Source organism: Carcharodon carcharias, chromosome 9 (assembly GCF_017639515.1).
Source record: "Carcharodon carcharias isolate sCarCar2 chromosome 9, sCarCar2.pri, whole genome shotgun sequence".
Classification (NCBI taxonomy): domain Eukaryota; kingdom Metazoa; phylum Chordata; class Chondrichthyes; order Lamniformes; family Lamnidae; genus Carcharodon; species Carcharodon carcharias.
Window position 1 is genome coordinate 87,127,528 of NC_054475.1, and position 17,858 is coordinate 87,145,385.

At 41.8% G+C, this 17,858-nt stretch overlaps 1 protein-coding gene across 1 annotated transcript in view; it reads right to left on the bottom strand.

Moving 5' to 3' along the window:
• The window catches only part of gdpd2 (glycerophosphodiester phosphodiesterase domain containing 2), a 128,706-nt gene that overhangs the window by 47,021 nt on the left and 63,827 nt on the right, over window positions 1-17,858 (bottom strand). Inside the window, exons 11-12 of the mRNA XM_041195763.1 lie at window positions 16,690-16,840; window positions 14,127-14,351 (exon numbers count right to left, since the gene is read on the bottom strand). Of these exons, the coding sequence (XP_041051697.1) occupies window positions 14,127-14,351; window positions 16,690-16,840 (376 nt within the window). The remainder of the gene's footprint in view (window positions 1-14,126; window positions 14,352-16,689; window positions 16,841-17,858) is intronic.

Consider the following 17,858-nt stretch of genomic DNA (forward strand, 5'->3'; position numbering starts at 1 on the left):
TGTGTACTCACCTCCGAGTTCCCCTCAAAGTGCATCCTGCCAAGTGCATGTCATTTATATGCAGTTGTGAAACACGTGCTTTCCCGCTGGCGTGAACGGATGATCCCGGCGGGTTGGCCTAATAATGATATGCAGATGTATTACAATGATGTTCCTGACGTCGGATCGCGGGAAATGTGGCCCACCATTGGTGGGCTGAGCGGCCAATCGCAAACTGGTTTCACGCCGTCGTGAAATCGATCATGCCATATTGTCTGCTCATGCCACTGAACACACTGATGCCGGTGGGCACAGAAAATCCTGTCCTTAGACTCACACTTCTCCCCTGCAAACCGAACATGAAATTCTATCATGTTATGATTGTTGTCACTTAGAGGCTCCTTTACTCTGAGGTTATTGATTAACCCTACCTCATTACTCATTACCAGGTCCAGAATAGCCTGCTCCTTGGTTGGCCCTAGAATATATTGCTGTAAGAAATTGTCCCAAATATACCCTATGAGCTCTTGTTCCAGACTACCTTTGCCAATCTGATTTGCCCAATCCACATGTATATTACAATCACTCATGATTATTGCAGTGCCTTTCTTATACACCCCATTTATTTCTTCCTGTATACCTTGCCCTACCATATAACTACTGTTAGGGGACCAATAAACTAAGCCTACAAGTGACCTCTTAGCTTTGTTATTTTTTATCTCTATCCAAACTGATTCTACACCTTTCTCTTTTGAGACAAATTCATCTCTGATTACTGTACTAATTGCATTCTTAATTAACAGAGCTATCCCGCCATCTTTTCCTTGCTTCCTATCTTTTCAAAATGGCAAATACCCTTCATATTTAGGCCCCAGCCTTGGTTACCCTGCAACCATGTCTCTGTAATGGCTGTCAGGTCATACATATTTATTTCTATTTGTGCTAATTTTGTTTGTTATGAATGCTGCTTGCATTCAGATACAGAAACTTTAACTCTGTCTTTTTACCATTTTACAATCTCTGGCCTGATTTGCTGGTGCACTCTTAACTTTGTTCTCTGTCCCTTCCTGCTACTCTCTAGTTATCATTACCCAAATCGCTACTCTGCTCTATTATCTTGTTGTTTCCCTTTGATTTATTACATTCTCTTCTCGCATGATCATCTTCTCCCACTATTTAGTTTAAAGCTCTCTCTACCACCCTAATTATATGACTCCCAGAACACTGGTCCCAACATGGTTCAGATGAAGACCATTCCAACAGTACAGCTCCCACTTTCCCCAATACTGGTGCTAGTGCCCTATGAATCGAATCTCATTTCTCCAACACCAGTCTTCAAGCCATGCTTTCATCTCTCGAATCTTATTTACCCCACACCAATTTGCTAATGGTTCTGGCAATAATCCAGTGATTATTACCTTTGAGGTTCTGCTTTTTAATCTAGCCCCTAGCTGTTCATAATCCCTAAACAGAATCTCTTTCCTTTTCCTAACTATGTCATTGATACCAATGTGGACCACAATAACTGGATCCTCCCCCTCCCACCTCAAGTTCCTCTCCAATCTTGAGCAGATGTCCTGAACCCTGGCATCCGGCAGGCAACACAGCCACCTGAACTCATGCTCTCGGCTGTAGAGAATTGTGTCTATCCCTTTGAATATACTGTCTCCTACTACAACTACTTCCTATTAACTGCCCACGTTTGAATGGTTTCCTGTACCGTGGTCAGTTTGTTCATCCACCTTGCGGCTCTTGCTTTCATTCATACAGGCTTCAAGAACCTCAAACCTGTTGGACAATTGCAAGGGCTGAGTCTTCTCTACTTCCGCCTTCTGGTTCCCCTTACCTGCGTCACTCACAGTCACACCCTCCTGTTCTTGGAATAAAGTGTCCAGGTAACCTTCCCCTCCTTGATGCATCACAGAGTCTGTAGCTTGGCCTTCAGCTCAGTGACCCTGAGCCGAAGCTAATCAGGCTGCAAATACTTACTGCAGACGTGTTTTCCTGAGATCTCACTGGTTTCCAGGAGCTGCCACATTTTGCAGTCATAACACATCACCTGCCCTGCTATCTTTACTGTGTCTTAATTAATTTTTTTTCTAAATTCATTTATAATTAATATACCCCACTATTCCCATTCAGCTTTACTGCTGCTAGTAATATTTACTAATACTAATAAAACCTTACAATTACTAATAAGTTAGATGAATTTTCAATGAAAAACAAGCAAAATGCCCACCAGCCAATCTGTTTCCCTCTGACATCAGACTTTGATTTCTTCAGAACTTAGTTGGTCCACAGCCGTTCCCTCTGTCTCTCCCTGCTCTCATGCTGCTTTAAGTCCGCGCTGCTCTCTCACTCTCTCTCTCTTCTCTCATCTTGTTTTAAGTAATCACCGTTCTCTTTCTGTGTCCCCTCTCATGCTGTTTTAAGTCCTCGCCAATCTCTCTCTCGCTCTGTTTTAAGTCCTTGTTGCTCTCTCTCTCTCCCCTCTTCCACTGTTTGAACTCCCCAGCACAATCTTTCCCCTCTCGCGCTGTTCTTGAACTAGGGGTCACTGTTTAAAAATAAGGGGTCGCCCATTTAAAACAGAGATGAGGTGAAATTTTTTCACTTGGCGGGTCGTGAGTTTTTGGAACTCTCTTCCTGAAAAGGTGGTGGAAACAGAATCTTTGAATATTTTTAAGGCAGAGGTGTTTAGATTCTTGGTAAAAAAGCAGGTGGTGGGTTATCAGCAGTAGATGGGATGCAGATTTCAGGTTACTATCAGATCAGCCATGTCTTATTAAATGTCGGAGCAGGCTTGAGGGGCTGAATGGCCTACTCCTGCTCCTTGTTCGTACGTTCACACTGTTTTAAATCCCCGCTGCTCTCTTATGAGAAATGACAATATGATAACATGATAACATGATGAAATTTCACATTCAGCTGAGGATGAGAAGCTTTGGGTCTGAAACTAGTGTCTTCAAGTTAAATAAAGGCAATTACAAAACTAGGAAGACAGAATTGGCTAAAGTGGACTGGGAAAGTAGGTTAAAAGGTAAGATGGTAGAGAAGCAATGGCAGACGTTAAAGGAAATATTTCTGAATTCAACAAAACTATATTCCATTGAGAAAAAAAAATACTATGAGAAAGATGCACCTTCATGGTTAATTAAGGAAGTTAAGGATGGTATAAAATTGAAAGAAAAGGTGTACAACTCTCAAAGATTAGCGATAGGCCAGAAGATTGGGAACATTTTAGAAACCAGCAAAGGATGACTAAAAAAGTGGGAGAAATTGGAGTAGGAGAGAAAAATTGCAATAAACATAAAAGCAGACAGTAAAAGCTTTTACAACTATATAAAAAGGAAAAGAGCGGTGACAGTAAGCATTGGTCTCTTAGAGGGTGAGACTGGGTACTAATAATGGAATACAAGGAAATCTCAGACTTTGAACAAGTATTTTATATCTGTCTTTACAGTAGAACACATAAAAAGCATCCCAAGAATAGTAGAAAAGCAGGGGACAAAAGGAGGGAACTTTGAACTATCACAAGAGAAGAAGTGCTAGGAAAATGAGTGGGACAAAAGGCTGACAAGATCTTGGGACCTGGTAATGTGTAATGAGGTAGGATTAATTAATGGTCTCGGTAAAGAATCCTCTGGGAAGAGGGAGAGATGGTAGTGTACTGGTGATGTCATTAGACTAGTAATCTGAGCACACAGTTCAAATCCCACTATGGCAGTTGGTGGAATTTAAATTCAATTAATAAAATTAAAGCTAGTTCAGTAATGGTGACCATGACTATAATAGATTGTTGTAAAAAAAACATCTGGCTTACTAATGTGAGGAAATCTGCAGTCCTTACCTGGTCTGGTCAGGCCTACATGTGACTTCAGATCCACAATAATGTGGTTAACTCTTAACTACCCACAGAAAAGGCCTAGTAAGTCACTCAGTTCTAGGGCAACTAGGGATGTTCAAGGACTGCAGGCCTTGCCAGTGATGTCCACATCCCATGAAAGAATAAATAAAAAGACCTGATGGCTTGCAGTCTAGGGCCTTAAAGGAAATGGTTACAAAGACAGTGGATGCATTGGTTGTAATCTTCTGAAGTTTTCTAGATTTTGGAAAGGTCCCGGTGGATTGAAAAGCCACAAATGTAACCCCTCTATTCAAGAGAGGGAGACAGAAAGCAGGAAACTATAGGCCAGTTAGACTAACATCTGTCATTCGGAAAATGCTGGAATCTGCTAAGCACAGTCAGAAAATCATAACATAATCAGGTGGAGTCAACATGGTTTTGTTGTAGGGACATAATGTTTGACAAATTTATTAGAGTTCTTTGAGGATGCAACAAACAGGATGGATAAAGCGCAATCAGTAGATGCAGTGTATTTGGATTTCCAAAAATCATTTGACAAGGTGCCACATAAAAGGTTACTGCAGAAGATAAGAGCTCATGGTATTAGGGGTGATGTATTAGCAAGGGTAGAGGATTGGCTAACAGGAAACAGAGAATCAAGATAAATGGGTAATTTTTACGTTGGCAAACTGTACTTAGTGGAGTATCAATGACTTGGATGAAGGGAATTACTGTATTGTAGCCAAAATTGCTGATCATACAAAGATAGATAGGAAAGCAAGTTGTTAGAAGGATACAAAGAATCTGAAAAGGGATATAGATAGATTAAGTGAATGGACAAAAAATTTGGCAGATGTACCATAACGTAGGAAAATGTGAGGTTGTCCACTTTGGTGGGAAGAATAGAAAAGCAGAATATTTTTTAAATGGAGAATCTGCAGAATGCTGCGGCACAGAGGGATCTGTATGCCCTTGCACATGAATCGCATAAAGTTAGCATGCAGATTCAGCAAGTATTTAAAAAGGCAAATGGAATGTTGTTCTTTATTGCAAGGGGCATGGAGTATAAGAGTAGGGAAGTCTTGCTACAACTCTTTGGTCTTGGCCTCCTTACATGTTCTTCAGTTCTCTGTCTGAAGACAGGTCTGACCTATGGCGCCATGACTTCCACCACAGGTAGAGCAAGGAGGCAGGTCCTGAGTTCACCCCAGCTGGAACGGAGAATGAACCCCGGGTTATTAACACCAATCTCTTCCACACTAGTCATCCAGCCAACTCACCCCCTTCCAAGTGTCCGAGTTGTTGTGGCAACATGCTCTTTTACATACATGTTGTAGTCCGGAGCTATGAACATTGATGGTAGAGGCTCCAAGTTTCTTTCCATCACATAGCTGACCAGAAATCTCTCACTCTTGCCACCTGCCATTGGAATGGGATGGAACGTTTTACAAGTTGATACTCAACCTATTTGGCCGCATTACGAACACACCTTCCTGTGTGCATTGGATACTTGCAATACTTGCATTGGAAGCAGTTCAGAGAAAGTTCACTAGGCTGCTTCCTGGAATGAAGGTGTTACCTTATGAGGAAAGGTTGAGCAGGTTCGGGTCTGGAGTTTAGAAGAATGATCTTAGAAGGTGATCTTGTTGAAACATATAGGATTCTGAGAGGGCTTGACAGGGTAGATGCTGAGAGAATGTTTCCTCTTGTGGAGGAATCTAGAACCAGGGGGCACAATTTAAAAATAAGGTGTCTCCCATTTAAGGAGATAAGGAAGTATTTATTCTCTCAAAGGGCTGTTACTCTTGAAATTCTCTTCCACAGAGAGTTGTGGAGGCTGGGTCATTGAACATATTCAAGGCAGGAAGGTAGAATTGAGGCCACAATCACTTTAGTCATAATCTTATTGAATGGTAGAGCAGGCTATATGAGCTGAATGACCTACTCCTGCTCCTATTTCTTATGATTTATAATGATCTTATGAATTATTTACAATCTATATTATTGACTTGGATGAAGGAACAGTGTGTGTTGAAGCCAAATTTGCCTACGACATCTTGTAAGTAGGAAAGCAAGCTGTGAGGAGGACAAGGGCAATTAGAGACGGTCGGTAAATGTTGGCCTAGCCAGCGACACTCACATCCCATGAATGAATAAAAAAAAACACGAAGAGCCTGCAAAGAGATACAGATAGGTTAAGTGAGTGGAATTTGGCAGATGGGAGTATAATGCAGGAAAATGTAAGGTTGTTTACCTTGGTAGGAAGAATAGAAAAACAGAATACCACTTAAGTGGAGAGACACTACAGGATACTTTGGTACTGAGGGTCTTCTCGTACATGAATCACCAAAAGTTAGCATGCAGGCACCACAAGTAATTAGGAAGGCAAATGGAATGTTGGCCTTTATTGCAAGGAGGCTGGAGTATAAAAATAGTGAAATCTTGCTGTTATGTTACAAGCTGTGGTGAGTACTGTGTGTAGTTTTGTCTCCTTAATTAAGGGCAGAAATACTTGCATTGGAGGCAGTTCAGAGAAGGTTCACTAGGCTGATTCCTGGGATGAAGGGCTTGTCTTTTTTTTGTCTACACTGGAGTGCTATATTTGGCTGTAGTAGAGAGCTTCAGTTGGCGATTGATGACTGAGGGATTTTTACAGTTTAAAATAGCGAGAGGAGAGCTGGGATTTTTACAGTTTAAAAGAGTGAGAGGAGAGCTGGGGTTTTTACAGTTTATAACAGCAAGAGGAGAGCCAAGATGTTCACACTTTAAAACAGCGAGAGGAAAGCCGGGAGCACACGGAGAGCAGACTTGTGTGAGTAGGGCAGCGGTGGCGTGACATGAAAACCAGTGGCAGAGAGCCACTTCAACCTCTTTCTTCCTGACAGAGCCAGTGTGTGCCATCACAGGAAAATAGGTGATTGGTGGGTATTTCTTCCATGTCTCTTTTGATTGGCTAAGTGGTTTAAATGAGGAGACATTATTACAGCTGAAGAGCATATTTAAGAAATTCACTTTTAAAATACTTAACACCCAAACTTATTAAATAGAATAGAGATGGCTGGGTAGGCAATGTGTTGCAGCTGTAGCACGTGAGAGCTGGTGGACGCCAGTGTGAACCACGGTGACCACATCCGCAACAAGTGTTGACTGCTCGAGGAACTTTGGCTCAGGTTTGATTAGCTGGAGTCCGAGCTGCGGACACTACAACACATCAGGGAGGGGTAGAGTTACCTGGACACAGTGTTTCAGGAGGCAGTCTCACCCCTTAGATTAATTACATCAAATTTGGTCCGTGGTCAGGGACAGGATGGTGTGACTGCGAGTGAGGCAGGTATGGGGATCCAGAATTTAGCTTTGGAGGAGCCTCAGCCAGTGCCTTTGTCCAATAGGTACGAGATTCCTGATATGGACGAGGGCACAGAGTGCAAGGAAGATGAATGAACTGACCACAGCACTGTGGTACAGAACACCATTCAAGTGGGGGGAGAAAAGAGAAATGTAGTAGTTACAGGGGATAGCATAGTTAGGAGAATAGATACTGTTCTCTGCAGCAAAGACAGAGTCCCGAAGGCTGTGTTGCCTACCTGGTGTCAAAGTTAAGGACATCTCTTCTGGGCTGGAGAGGAACTTGGAGTGGGAGGGGAAGGATCCAGTTGTCTTGGCCCATGTAGGTACCAATGACATAGGTAGGACTAGGAAAGAGGTTCTGCTGAGGGACTACGATCAGCTCAGGGCTAAATTAAAAAGCAGAATCACAAAGGTAATAATCTCCAGATTACTATCTGAGTCATGTGCAAATTGACATAGGGTAAATAAGATTAGAGAGGGTAAATGTGTGGCTCAAAGATTGGTGTGGGAGAAATGGGTTCTGATTCATGGGTCACTGGCACCAGTACTAGGGAAGGAGAGAGCTGTTCCATTGGGACGGGCTTTGTTTTAACCATGCTGGGACAAGTGTCCTGGCGAATCATATAACTAGGGTTGTAGATAGGGCTTTAAACTAATTAGTGGAGGGGAGGATTCAATTGAAGGGAAGTTTAGAAAATCAAAAATAAATGAGGGAGCACAGATGCAGGGTAGTGAAGAGGTGAATGATAATCAAAGTGTGACAAGAAGGGGCAGAAAATTTAAGTGGAAGAGTGTAGCAGAAATTAGAACCAGAATGAGTAGTAATGGTAAAAAGTCAAATAGAAATAAATGGATATGACTCGATAGCTGTAACAAGGATGTGGTTGCAGGGTGATCAAGACTGGGAAGTCAATATTCAAGGGTATTCGATGTTCCGGAAAAATAGGCAAAAGGGAAAAGGAGGTGGGGTAGCTTTGTTAATAAAGGAAGGTATCAGTGCAGTGTGAGTAGTGATATAGGTGTAATAGATTGTAATGCGGAATCAGTTTGGGTGGAAATAAGGAATAGCAAGGGGAGGAGGTCATGGGTGGGAGTCGTCCATAGGCCCCCAAAGAGTTGCCTCACTGTAGGACAAAGTATAAATTGGGAAATAATGGAGGCGAGTAAGAAGGGCGCTACAATTGTCATGGGTGATTTTAATCTGTATATTGACAGGACAACTCAGATTGGCAGGGGTAACATGGAAGACAAATTTGTAGAGTGCATCAGGGATTGTTTCTTAGAGCAAAACGTTGCAGAACTACCTAGGAACAGACTATTTTAGATCTAGTAATGTGTAATGAGGTAGGATTAATAAGAGATCTCGAAGTTAAAGATCCTCTAGAGGGTAGCGATCACAACATGGTAGAATTTCAAATTCAGTTTGAGGGTGAGCAACTCAGATCTCAAACCAGTGTCCTCGGCTTAAATAAAGGCAATTACAGAGGTATGAAGAAAGAATTGTCTAAAGCGGGCTGGGAAAATAGACTAAGATGAAGGTCAATGGATGAGCAGTGACAGACATTAAACAGATATTTCATAGCGCTCAGCAAAAATTTATCCCGGTCAAAAAGAAGGACTCGATGAGAAGGATGAACCACCCGTGGTTAACAAAGGCGGTCAAGGAGAACATCCAATCAAAAACTAAGGCATACAAAGCGGCTAAAACTAGTGGTACGCCAGAAGATTGGGAGTCTTTTAGGAACCAGCAGCAGATGACTAAAAAGCTAATAAAGAGGGACAAAATTGATTATGAATGTAAATTGGTAAGAAATATAAAAACAAACAGCCCCTGCTTCTACGGGTATATAAAAAGAGTAGCTAAAGTGAGAGTGGGACCCTTGGAGGTTGCCATTGGAGAACTGGTAACAGAGAATGGGAAATGACAGATAATTTAAACTAATATTTTGCATCGGTCTTCACGGTGGAGGATACTATAAGTATCCCAAAGATATAAAATAAGCAAGAAACTATGGGAGGAAAGATCTTGTAACAGTCTGTATCACAAGGGACAAAGTATTTGAGAAACTAATGGGACTAAAGGCAGACAAGTCACCAGGACCTGATGGCCTGCATCCAAGGGCTTTAAAGGAAGTGGCTGCAGAGATAGTGGAGACATTGATCAAAATATTCCAGAACTCACTGGATTCCCAGGGTCCCAGCAGATTGGAAAACCACTAAAGTGATGCCCCTGTACAAGAAGGGAGGGAGACAAAAAATAGGAAACTATAGGCCAGTCAATCTAACATCTGTTGTTGGGAAAATGCTAGCGTCCATTATTAAGGAAGAAATAGCAGGACATTTAGAAAAGCTTAACGCAATCAAACAGAGTCAACATGGTTTTGTGAAAGACAAATCATGTTTGACAAATTTGCTAGAGCTCTTTGAGGATATAACAAGCAGAGTTGATAAAGGTTAACCAGTAAATGTAGTGTATTTGGATTTCCAGCTGGTGTTCGATAAGGTGTCACATAAAAGGTTATTGCACAAGATAGGAGCTCACAGTATTGGGAGCAATATATTATTAGCATGGATTGAGGATTGGTTAACACACAGAAAACAGAGAGTTGGAATTAATGGGTCTTTTTCACGTTGGAAAGACGTAACTAGTGGAGTGCCACAAGGATCAGTCCTAGGTTCTCAAATTATTTACTATCAATATAAATGACTTGGAGGAGGGGGCAAAGTGTAATGAATCCAAATTTGCTGATGATACAAAAATAGGTGGGAGGGATGTTGTGATGAGGACATAAGGAATCTGCAAGGGGATATAGAAAGGTTGAGTAAGTGGGCAAAAAATTTGGCAGATGGAGTTTAATGTAAGAAAGTGTGAGGTCATGCATTTTGGTAAGAAAAATCAAAATGTAGACTATTATTTAGATGGAGAGAGACTCCCAAAAAGTGCAGCACAGAGGGATCTGGGTGTCCTTGTGCATGAAGCACAAAAGGTTAGCATGTAGGTGTGGCAATTAATTATGAAGGCAAATGGAATTTTGGCCTGTATTGCTAGGGGATTGGAGTTTAAAAATAGGGAAGTCTTGTTATAACTGTACAGGATGTTGGTGAGGCCGCACCTGCAGTACCTTGTACAGTTTTGTCCCCATATTAATAAAGGGTACACTGGCATTGGAGGCAGTTCAAAAAGATTCACTAGGCTGATTCCTGGGATGAAGGGGTTGACTTATCAAGAACAGGTAAACAGGTTAGGCCTTTATTCATTAGAGTTTAGAAGACTGAGGGGTGAGCTTATTGAAATGTACAAGATTCTACGGGGGCTTGACAGGGTTGAGAAGATGTTTCCACTAATAGGGGAATCTTGAACTAGGGAACATAGTTGCAGAATAAGGGGACACTCATTTAAAGCTGAGATGTGAAGGAATTTCTTCTCTGAGGGTAGTGAATATCTGGAAGACTCTACCTCAGAGAGTTGTGGAGGCTAGATCACTGCAAGTATTTAAAGATGTGGTGGATAGATTTTTAAAATATTGGAGAGTTGAGGGCTATGAGGAGCTGGCATGAAAGATAAGTTGAGGCCTGGGGTAGATCAGCCATGATCTTATTGGGGCAGGCTTGAGGGGCTGAATGGCCTACTCTTGCTCCTATTTCTTATGTTCTTTATGTCGTATTAGGAAAGGTTGAGCAGTTGGGCTATACTTATTAAAGTTTAGGGGAATGAGGGGTGACCTTCTTGATCTTATTAAGATTCAATGGGCTTGACAGGATAGATGTTGAGAGGATATTTCCCCTCATGGAGGAATCTAGAACAAGACAGCACAGCTCCAGAATAAGGGGTCTCTCATTTATGATGGAGTTAAGGAGGAATTTCATCTGTCAGAGGGTCGTTAATTTTTGGAATTCTCTTCCCCAAAGAACAGTGAAGGCTTTGTCATTGAATATATTCAAGGCTGAGTTAGCCAGGTTTTGATTGACAAGGAAGTCAGGAACAATGTGGGCCCCTTGAAAAGCAATAATATGGAAAATATTAATGAAAATAAGGAAGTGAAGACACATTGAACAATTATTTTGTGTTAGTATTTACAGCAAAGCAAGAGGGTCAGAATGCCAGACATCCCAAGGATATTAATAGAGAATCAGGGTCAGGGACCTACCATAATGTAAGAAAATAATGGCACTAAAGAGTGGCAGATCCCCAGGACCAAGTGATTTCCATCATATGTGTGAGGAAGATGTAATAATGTTATTGGAATTTATTGTAATATAGTGGTATCTGTGTCTATATGTGTGTGTTTGTGATTTAATTGAATTAAGGGCAGCTAGTCGGAAGGCTTTGATATATCAGGAAATAAGCTAGGTTTGAAATGTTGAGTAGGTAAACATGGGGGAATGTTTTAGAATGTAAGAGGTAATGGGAACTTTTGAATTTTAAATAAACCAAACTAGCTTGGATTCAGAGAGGGAGTGAAATATTACCACTAGCCAGGGAAGTTAAGAAACAGTGCGTTTATTTTTCCCCAAAGATTACTGGTAAAATTAGTACCATGAGAGATTTTTGTTATTAGAAAGGTAAAGTCCAAAGACATAGTGAAACAATGGGAATTTGCATTCAAAAGGGAAAATATGTATAAAGGAGTGAAGGCTGTGTGTAAGGGCAGGCATTTTAAGATCTAACAAGTGTGAAAAGCCTTCAGCATCTATGCCTCAAGCTGCTGCCTACAACAAACTGACGTTAAGTAAACTCACTTTGAATTGGATTGTTCAGGGTATCATGTTTCTTAGCCAGGGTCTTACTATTGCCTTAATGGAGGTGTAACTGGGAGTCAGATTAATTAGGGGATTTAGAAGCTATTATAGGAGCAATTTATAGACATATGTATGTGCTTAAAATCATTTTCCTATTAATAAAGGCTTAATCAGGTTTTATAAAAACCTGTAAGGCTTGGTGGTCTTATTACTACTGAATTCAAAGCCTGCATCTCAAACCACTGAAATTGCAAAAATAGCTGTTGCAGTTTTCTGAAGTTTCCCTCTGGGATTTGAACAATGCAGCATTCACCATTGACTGTGCCATAACATATTTTTTTTAAGGAAATAGGCCAGAACATTGCTGAAGCCCTACCTATAATCTAAAGTTCTCTCAGTTCTGCACCCGTTTATGATTTTGTCTAAATCATCAGGCTGCCAGAAAACTGGATTCTCCCAGTGAAGACCTCACTTTGGCCACGATTTTCCCCTCAGCGATTTGGGGGCGGGGCCTGGTCGCTGAAGGGAAAATGATGCAGGATGACGTCGGGAGGAATCCCTGACGTCATCCCGGTCCATTTAAATTTTTAGGAAGGCGGGTGGACAGCGAAATCAGCTGTCTGCCCGCCGACCTGTCAATGGCCAATTGAGGCCATTGACAGGCTAGTTAAAGTAATTAAAGACCTGCCCGTCCAACCTTAAGGTTGGCAGGCAGGCCAGGAGCCCCAGCGGGCTCCAGATTGGTGAAACTTCATCCACTGGCGGGATGAAGTTTCATGCCCGTATTTTAAAAAATTAATAAAGTTTATGTGGTCTTTATTAACATGTCCCATCTCGTGTGGCATTGTCACATGAGGAGGACATGTTAATAATTTTTAAATTTTTGTTTTTTAAAAGTTTTTTGCACTGTCACTGGTCTCCCTGAGACAGTACTTTGTCTCAGAGAGAAGTGTGCTCTTTTGCGTGCATGCGTGAAAGAGTGCACTTTGACAGCTGGGGATTTCCTCCCTCCCCCCCGCACAGGAAGCGCATAGCACTTCCCATCGGGGATGCCGCTGGGCGGGCCTTTATTAGCCCGCCCACTCAAAATGGCAGCGGGCCCTATTTCAGTGGCGGTAGTTGGCTGCCCACCCGCCACCAAGCCGGTGGGGCCTGCCTGCCATCCAAGGGCAAGATTCTGCTGTTTGTGCTGGACATGGGTCTGCCAGCTCAATCAGCAAACCCAAGGTGGGAACAGAATGGGCCCAATTTGCCAGCTACTTTTTTCCATGAGTTCTGATAACCCCTTAATAAATGTCAGCAACAAGTCTGAGCCTCAGTTGCCAGCACTCAAAAATGCAGATATAAGCTTCCTGGCGCTAAAAGAAAGGACCCATTAAAATTAATGCCTGTCCAAAATTTGGCTCCTCAATGGAGTCATTCCCTTGCCTTTATCCCCTTGTTTGGTGAATTCCATCAAGGTTAACTGCCCTCGAAAGCCACACTTAAGCCTATAAAAATCTTCTAACTTGCCTTTCATGAGGTTTCCTAGCATTTTGTCCTGCCTCCATGCCAATTACTGCCTCTTCTCACTTGGTGGGGTCATGGAGGTCTTCCGAAGCCTACCAGCCCTGGTGAAAATCCTAACAGATCTGACCTTGGGCCTTTCGAAAGGGATGATTGGGCTTCCTGCCCCACATCCTTTCCCACGCCCCACAAAATGGTCAATGGTGGAAATGGAGGCACATCTGTTTGTGTCACTTGGCGGTCATTTTTTTGCTGTTTTGCCTTCATTTGGTCCTGTTTTGGGACTGCAAAATCTGGCCCCATGATTCTCCTTAAAGGTAATGTAACATGATAGAGTAAACAGCTTGTGATGTCTGAATCTGATATACCATCCCAGGAACTTTTCTATCACCAGGATATGAACTGCTTTGTTCTGCTTTCCACAACTCTCTATCATTTCATAATTAACTTCCTAAATGGCGTAAATGTTAAATTCACACCCTGCATATAATATAATAAATACACGATTGTACCTCTGGGAGTTAACTCCTTGTAAACTGAATTAGCCTTTATAACAATATCATAAAATGAAATGTAAAAAAAATCCCATTCAGGTCAAATCGTTACAGAAAACTGTGACACAGTGTAACAGAAATTGTACTCTTCTAATGTAGAGATTTTCTAATTTCCATCTGTCATCTTTGAAAAAGAGATTCAATTTCCTTACCAGATTGTGATCAATCGAGGAATTCAGGATGGTTTCTACAACAACTTTGTGAGAAGTGTTGTGGTATGGATGAGATGTATTTGTTGGAGGTCGCAGGTCAAATATTACATATTTTTTATTTTTCGCTGCAAGAGCCAACAGCTGAGCCAATGGACAAACACGTTGCTTGGAAGCTTTTTTTTGTGATGCTTCCGATAGCATCCTCACTGTGTTGTAAGGATCTTTCTATGAGGGAGTGGAGTCAGAAAAAGAGGCACAAAATGTCAGGCGAACACTCAGAATATGTAATGTTGTACACTACACAAATCAACATATTCTGTTAGTTGAGGAACAGAAAGTTATAGAAGCAATGCAATTTAAAGCAGAAAATATTACAGTAATAACATTTACGATTCCAAGGTTAATGAAAACACCTATCACTTGCATTTAAAAAATTTTTTTCATGTGACTTGTGTGTTCATTAAAATGAGAAATCTTATAACTTCCAAATAAATATTTTCTCATTTCAGACACACTGTCCATATTGAGTGCTCCAAATGTTAGTGTGGCATAGGTTAGATGCAAAGTACAATATCCCATTCAGCACTCCCATATGTAGCATAGTTAGGTGCAGAGAGACGCTACTTTAATTTTTCCCAACATTTCTTTGACCCAACTTCAGAATAGCAATATTTTCCAATGTGGCATTTCCATTTACCTTTCCAGCCAACCTGTAGTCTTTCTGGTAGAGATTGCACATAGTGCAAAGTTAGAGGAGCTTTACATTCTGGGCCTATGCCTATCAGGAACTGTGCTGAAGCTGCACTGAGTTCAATTAGTGAAAGATCTTAAGACCTGTTGAGAGAGGAGACTTTGGGCCTGGATTTTCATCATCGAGGTAGGTAGGGGAAGTCAGGAAAATTCCCCACTTGGCTCACCTCCCTTGGGAGAAAGTGCCCGCAAAGGCGGGATCTTCACTGCCACGCAGCTGGGGGGGTGGGGGGCGGTGGGCTGGAGTCAGGCCAGTTGACCCAGGAAAAAGTTTGAAGACAGCTAGAGGGGCTGCCAGGTGCAGAGATGGGCTGTTTAAAAGGCCTGACTTGGTGCTGTGGGACTTTGTCCCAGTTAAAATAAAAACACAAAGGTCCTCCAGCCCTCACACCCTCCAAACACTCCCCATGCTCCTTCTCTGCCACCTTATGCCACCCACAAACCCTTGAAACCACTTGGCTGAGAGCCTAGGCACCCATTATGCTTGTTGAAACAGGTGCACCCCAGAGAGAACATTGAGGTAAAAACAAAAAACTGCGGATGCTGGAAATCCAAAACAAAAACAGAATTACCTGAAAAAACTCAGCAGGCCTGGCAGCATCGGCGGAGAAGAAAAGAGTTGACGTTTCGAGTCCTCATGACCCTTCAACAGAACTGCTGTTGAAGGGTCATGAGGACTCGAAATGTCAACTCTTTTCTTCTCCGCCGTTGCTGCCAGACCTGCTGAGTTTTTCCAGGTAATTCTGTTTTTGTTCCAGAGAGAACATTGTTTGATTGACAGATCAGGCTCTCTAATCTCTGCTGTCAATTTCACAATGTTTGTTTACACAACCTTAAATGGTTTCAAGGGTTTGTGGTTTTTGTTACTGATACTTTAAATGGTCTGGATGATTGAGTTTTATTGGCTTCTAATTAAATTACTTTTTTTCCCCAACATAGGAGAAAGCTACGAATGAATTACTTTTGTTGAAGCTTTTTTTGTAAACACATCATACTGTCACTATAGGATTCATTGGTTCAATACAATGTATAGCAGGTCAATGAACATGAAAGTGCCATAGCTAGCCATAGGGGGCATGAGGGACAATGGGGGTGGTGGGGATGGGTTGGGGTGGTGGTGTGGGTGGATGGAAGGGCCAAGCTTGGAATGGGGAGCATGAGGGGCCATGCAGGTGGGTGGAAGGGCAGAGCTTGGTATAGAAGATATAAGGGGGCATAAGGAGTGGGTGGATAGGCGGGGCTTGGAATGGGGGGCCATGAGGAGGATCTTTTGAACTTACCATTTAAAAGGTCTTGTCATGCAAACTAGACTTCTTCTGAGGGGCTGTGAACCAGGAATCTTTAAAAACCTGGTCCAATTGCATGAAAATTGTGGAGGAGTAGGACATGACTATCTCTGCATTGAAGCTGGCCAGGTTGGGAGTGCTGGATATGGGCCTTTGACAGGAACCAGCCTGCAACCTTTAAAAGCATTCTCACAAATCAGACAGTCCAGGAATGGGGTCAGGAATCCCAGAATCGGTACCTGCTCACCATTATTAAGGGTTCTTGAGTCATTCCAACTTAGTGAAAATTCAAGCCTTTAAACTTCTCATTCTCAGCTGGATTCAAAAACAGGGACCTAAAGGTGAAAGGTTAATGCCTAGCCCAGATGCTGCATAAAGTCCCTGAAACTTACTTATTCTATTATCTGCATCCTGTGAACTCATTGATTTCTATTTCACACGTGTGTCATAACTTTTCACACATCTTAGACAGTGGTTTGATATTAAAGAGAAAAATGAACATGAAAAGCTGTCATATCTTCCTTCACCTTCAGAAACCATTTTCCAGCATTGAGCTTCTGAATCTCTGCCCATGTAAAACTTGAGGCTTTATTTCTGGCTCGCTTAGGAAAAACTGCTGCTATGTCTGTTGTCCTTTCAAATGTAGAGTCGTGCATTAGAAATGGGACTCCATCAGAACTATGAAAAACAAAATGTAGGTCTTGTCATTCTAGTTTTTAGTATTTTTTAGCAAATTATCAGACCGGCATGTTGTTGTTCATTGGTATTCTATAGACAAATGTCACTATGTTTAATTAATACGATAATCCCCTTGAGGTATATGTAACATACTTGGTGGTTGAAACAGCAAATATAGGTTAGCATAAACTCAAAATAAGTAATGAGGATTCAGGCGACTACAGCAGAGTGAGACAGGGACTGATTGAGCAGTGCACTAGGTTCATGTGGTAAATTCTGGTAAGTCCTTTTCAGGTTTAACAATAGTTTAACACAATACTAACCTTCAAATAAGCTGGGCTAGCTTGTTAAGTAAAGAACTGCCTGGAGTGGCAGGTAATCACCTGAAAAGATTTGGTTCAAGTGGTGTTAATTACTGTAGCAGGAAGCTAAACTAGCTAGTAACTCAGAGGTCTATAAAAGAGATGGCCTTTTCAAACCACACAATCAGTAAGGGATATGTGAGGAGACAGGCAACTATGAATTACACTGGAGTGAGACTGAGACCAAGTGAGTCATGAATTAGGTTCATGTGGGAATTCAGTGCACAGGAGAAAGAAGTTTGGTATACATAGGAATTATTCTAAGTTAATTAAATGAGTAATTAAATTAACTAAGTAACACAAGTAACAATAGCAGGGCAGGTGTTGTGTTGCAGCTGTGGAATGCAGGTTTTTTGGACGGCAAGACAATATGCCAAACACGTGTACAGAAGGATCAAGTAGCTAGAGGAATTCCAGATTAGGATTACTGACCTGGATGCTGAACTGCAGACACTGTGCAACATACCTGATATGTGGTTCCAGAAGATGGTCATGCCTTTTAGAATAAGGTAATCTGTTTTGGTCAACAGTGAAGGACAGGAAGATGTGATCATAAGTGAGGCAGGTAAAGGGACCGAGCAGACAGTAATGGAGGAGCCTCAGACTTTGAAATTGTCAAACAGGTTTGAGGTGCTCACAACCTGTGTGGACAAAAG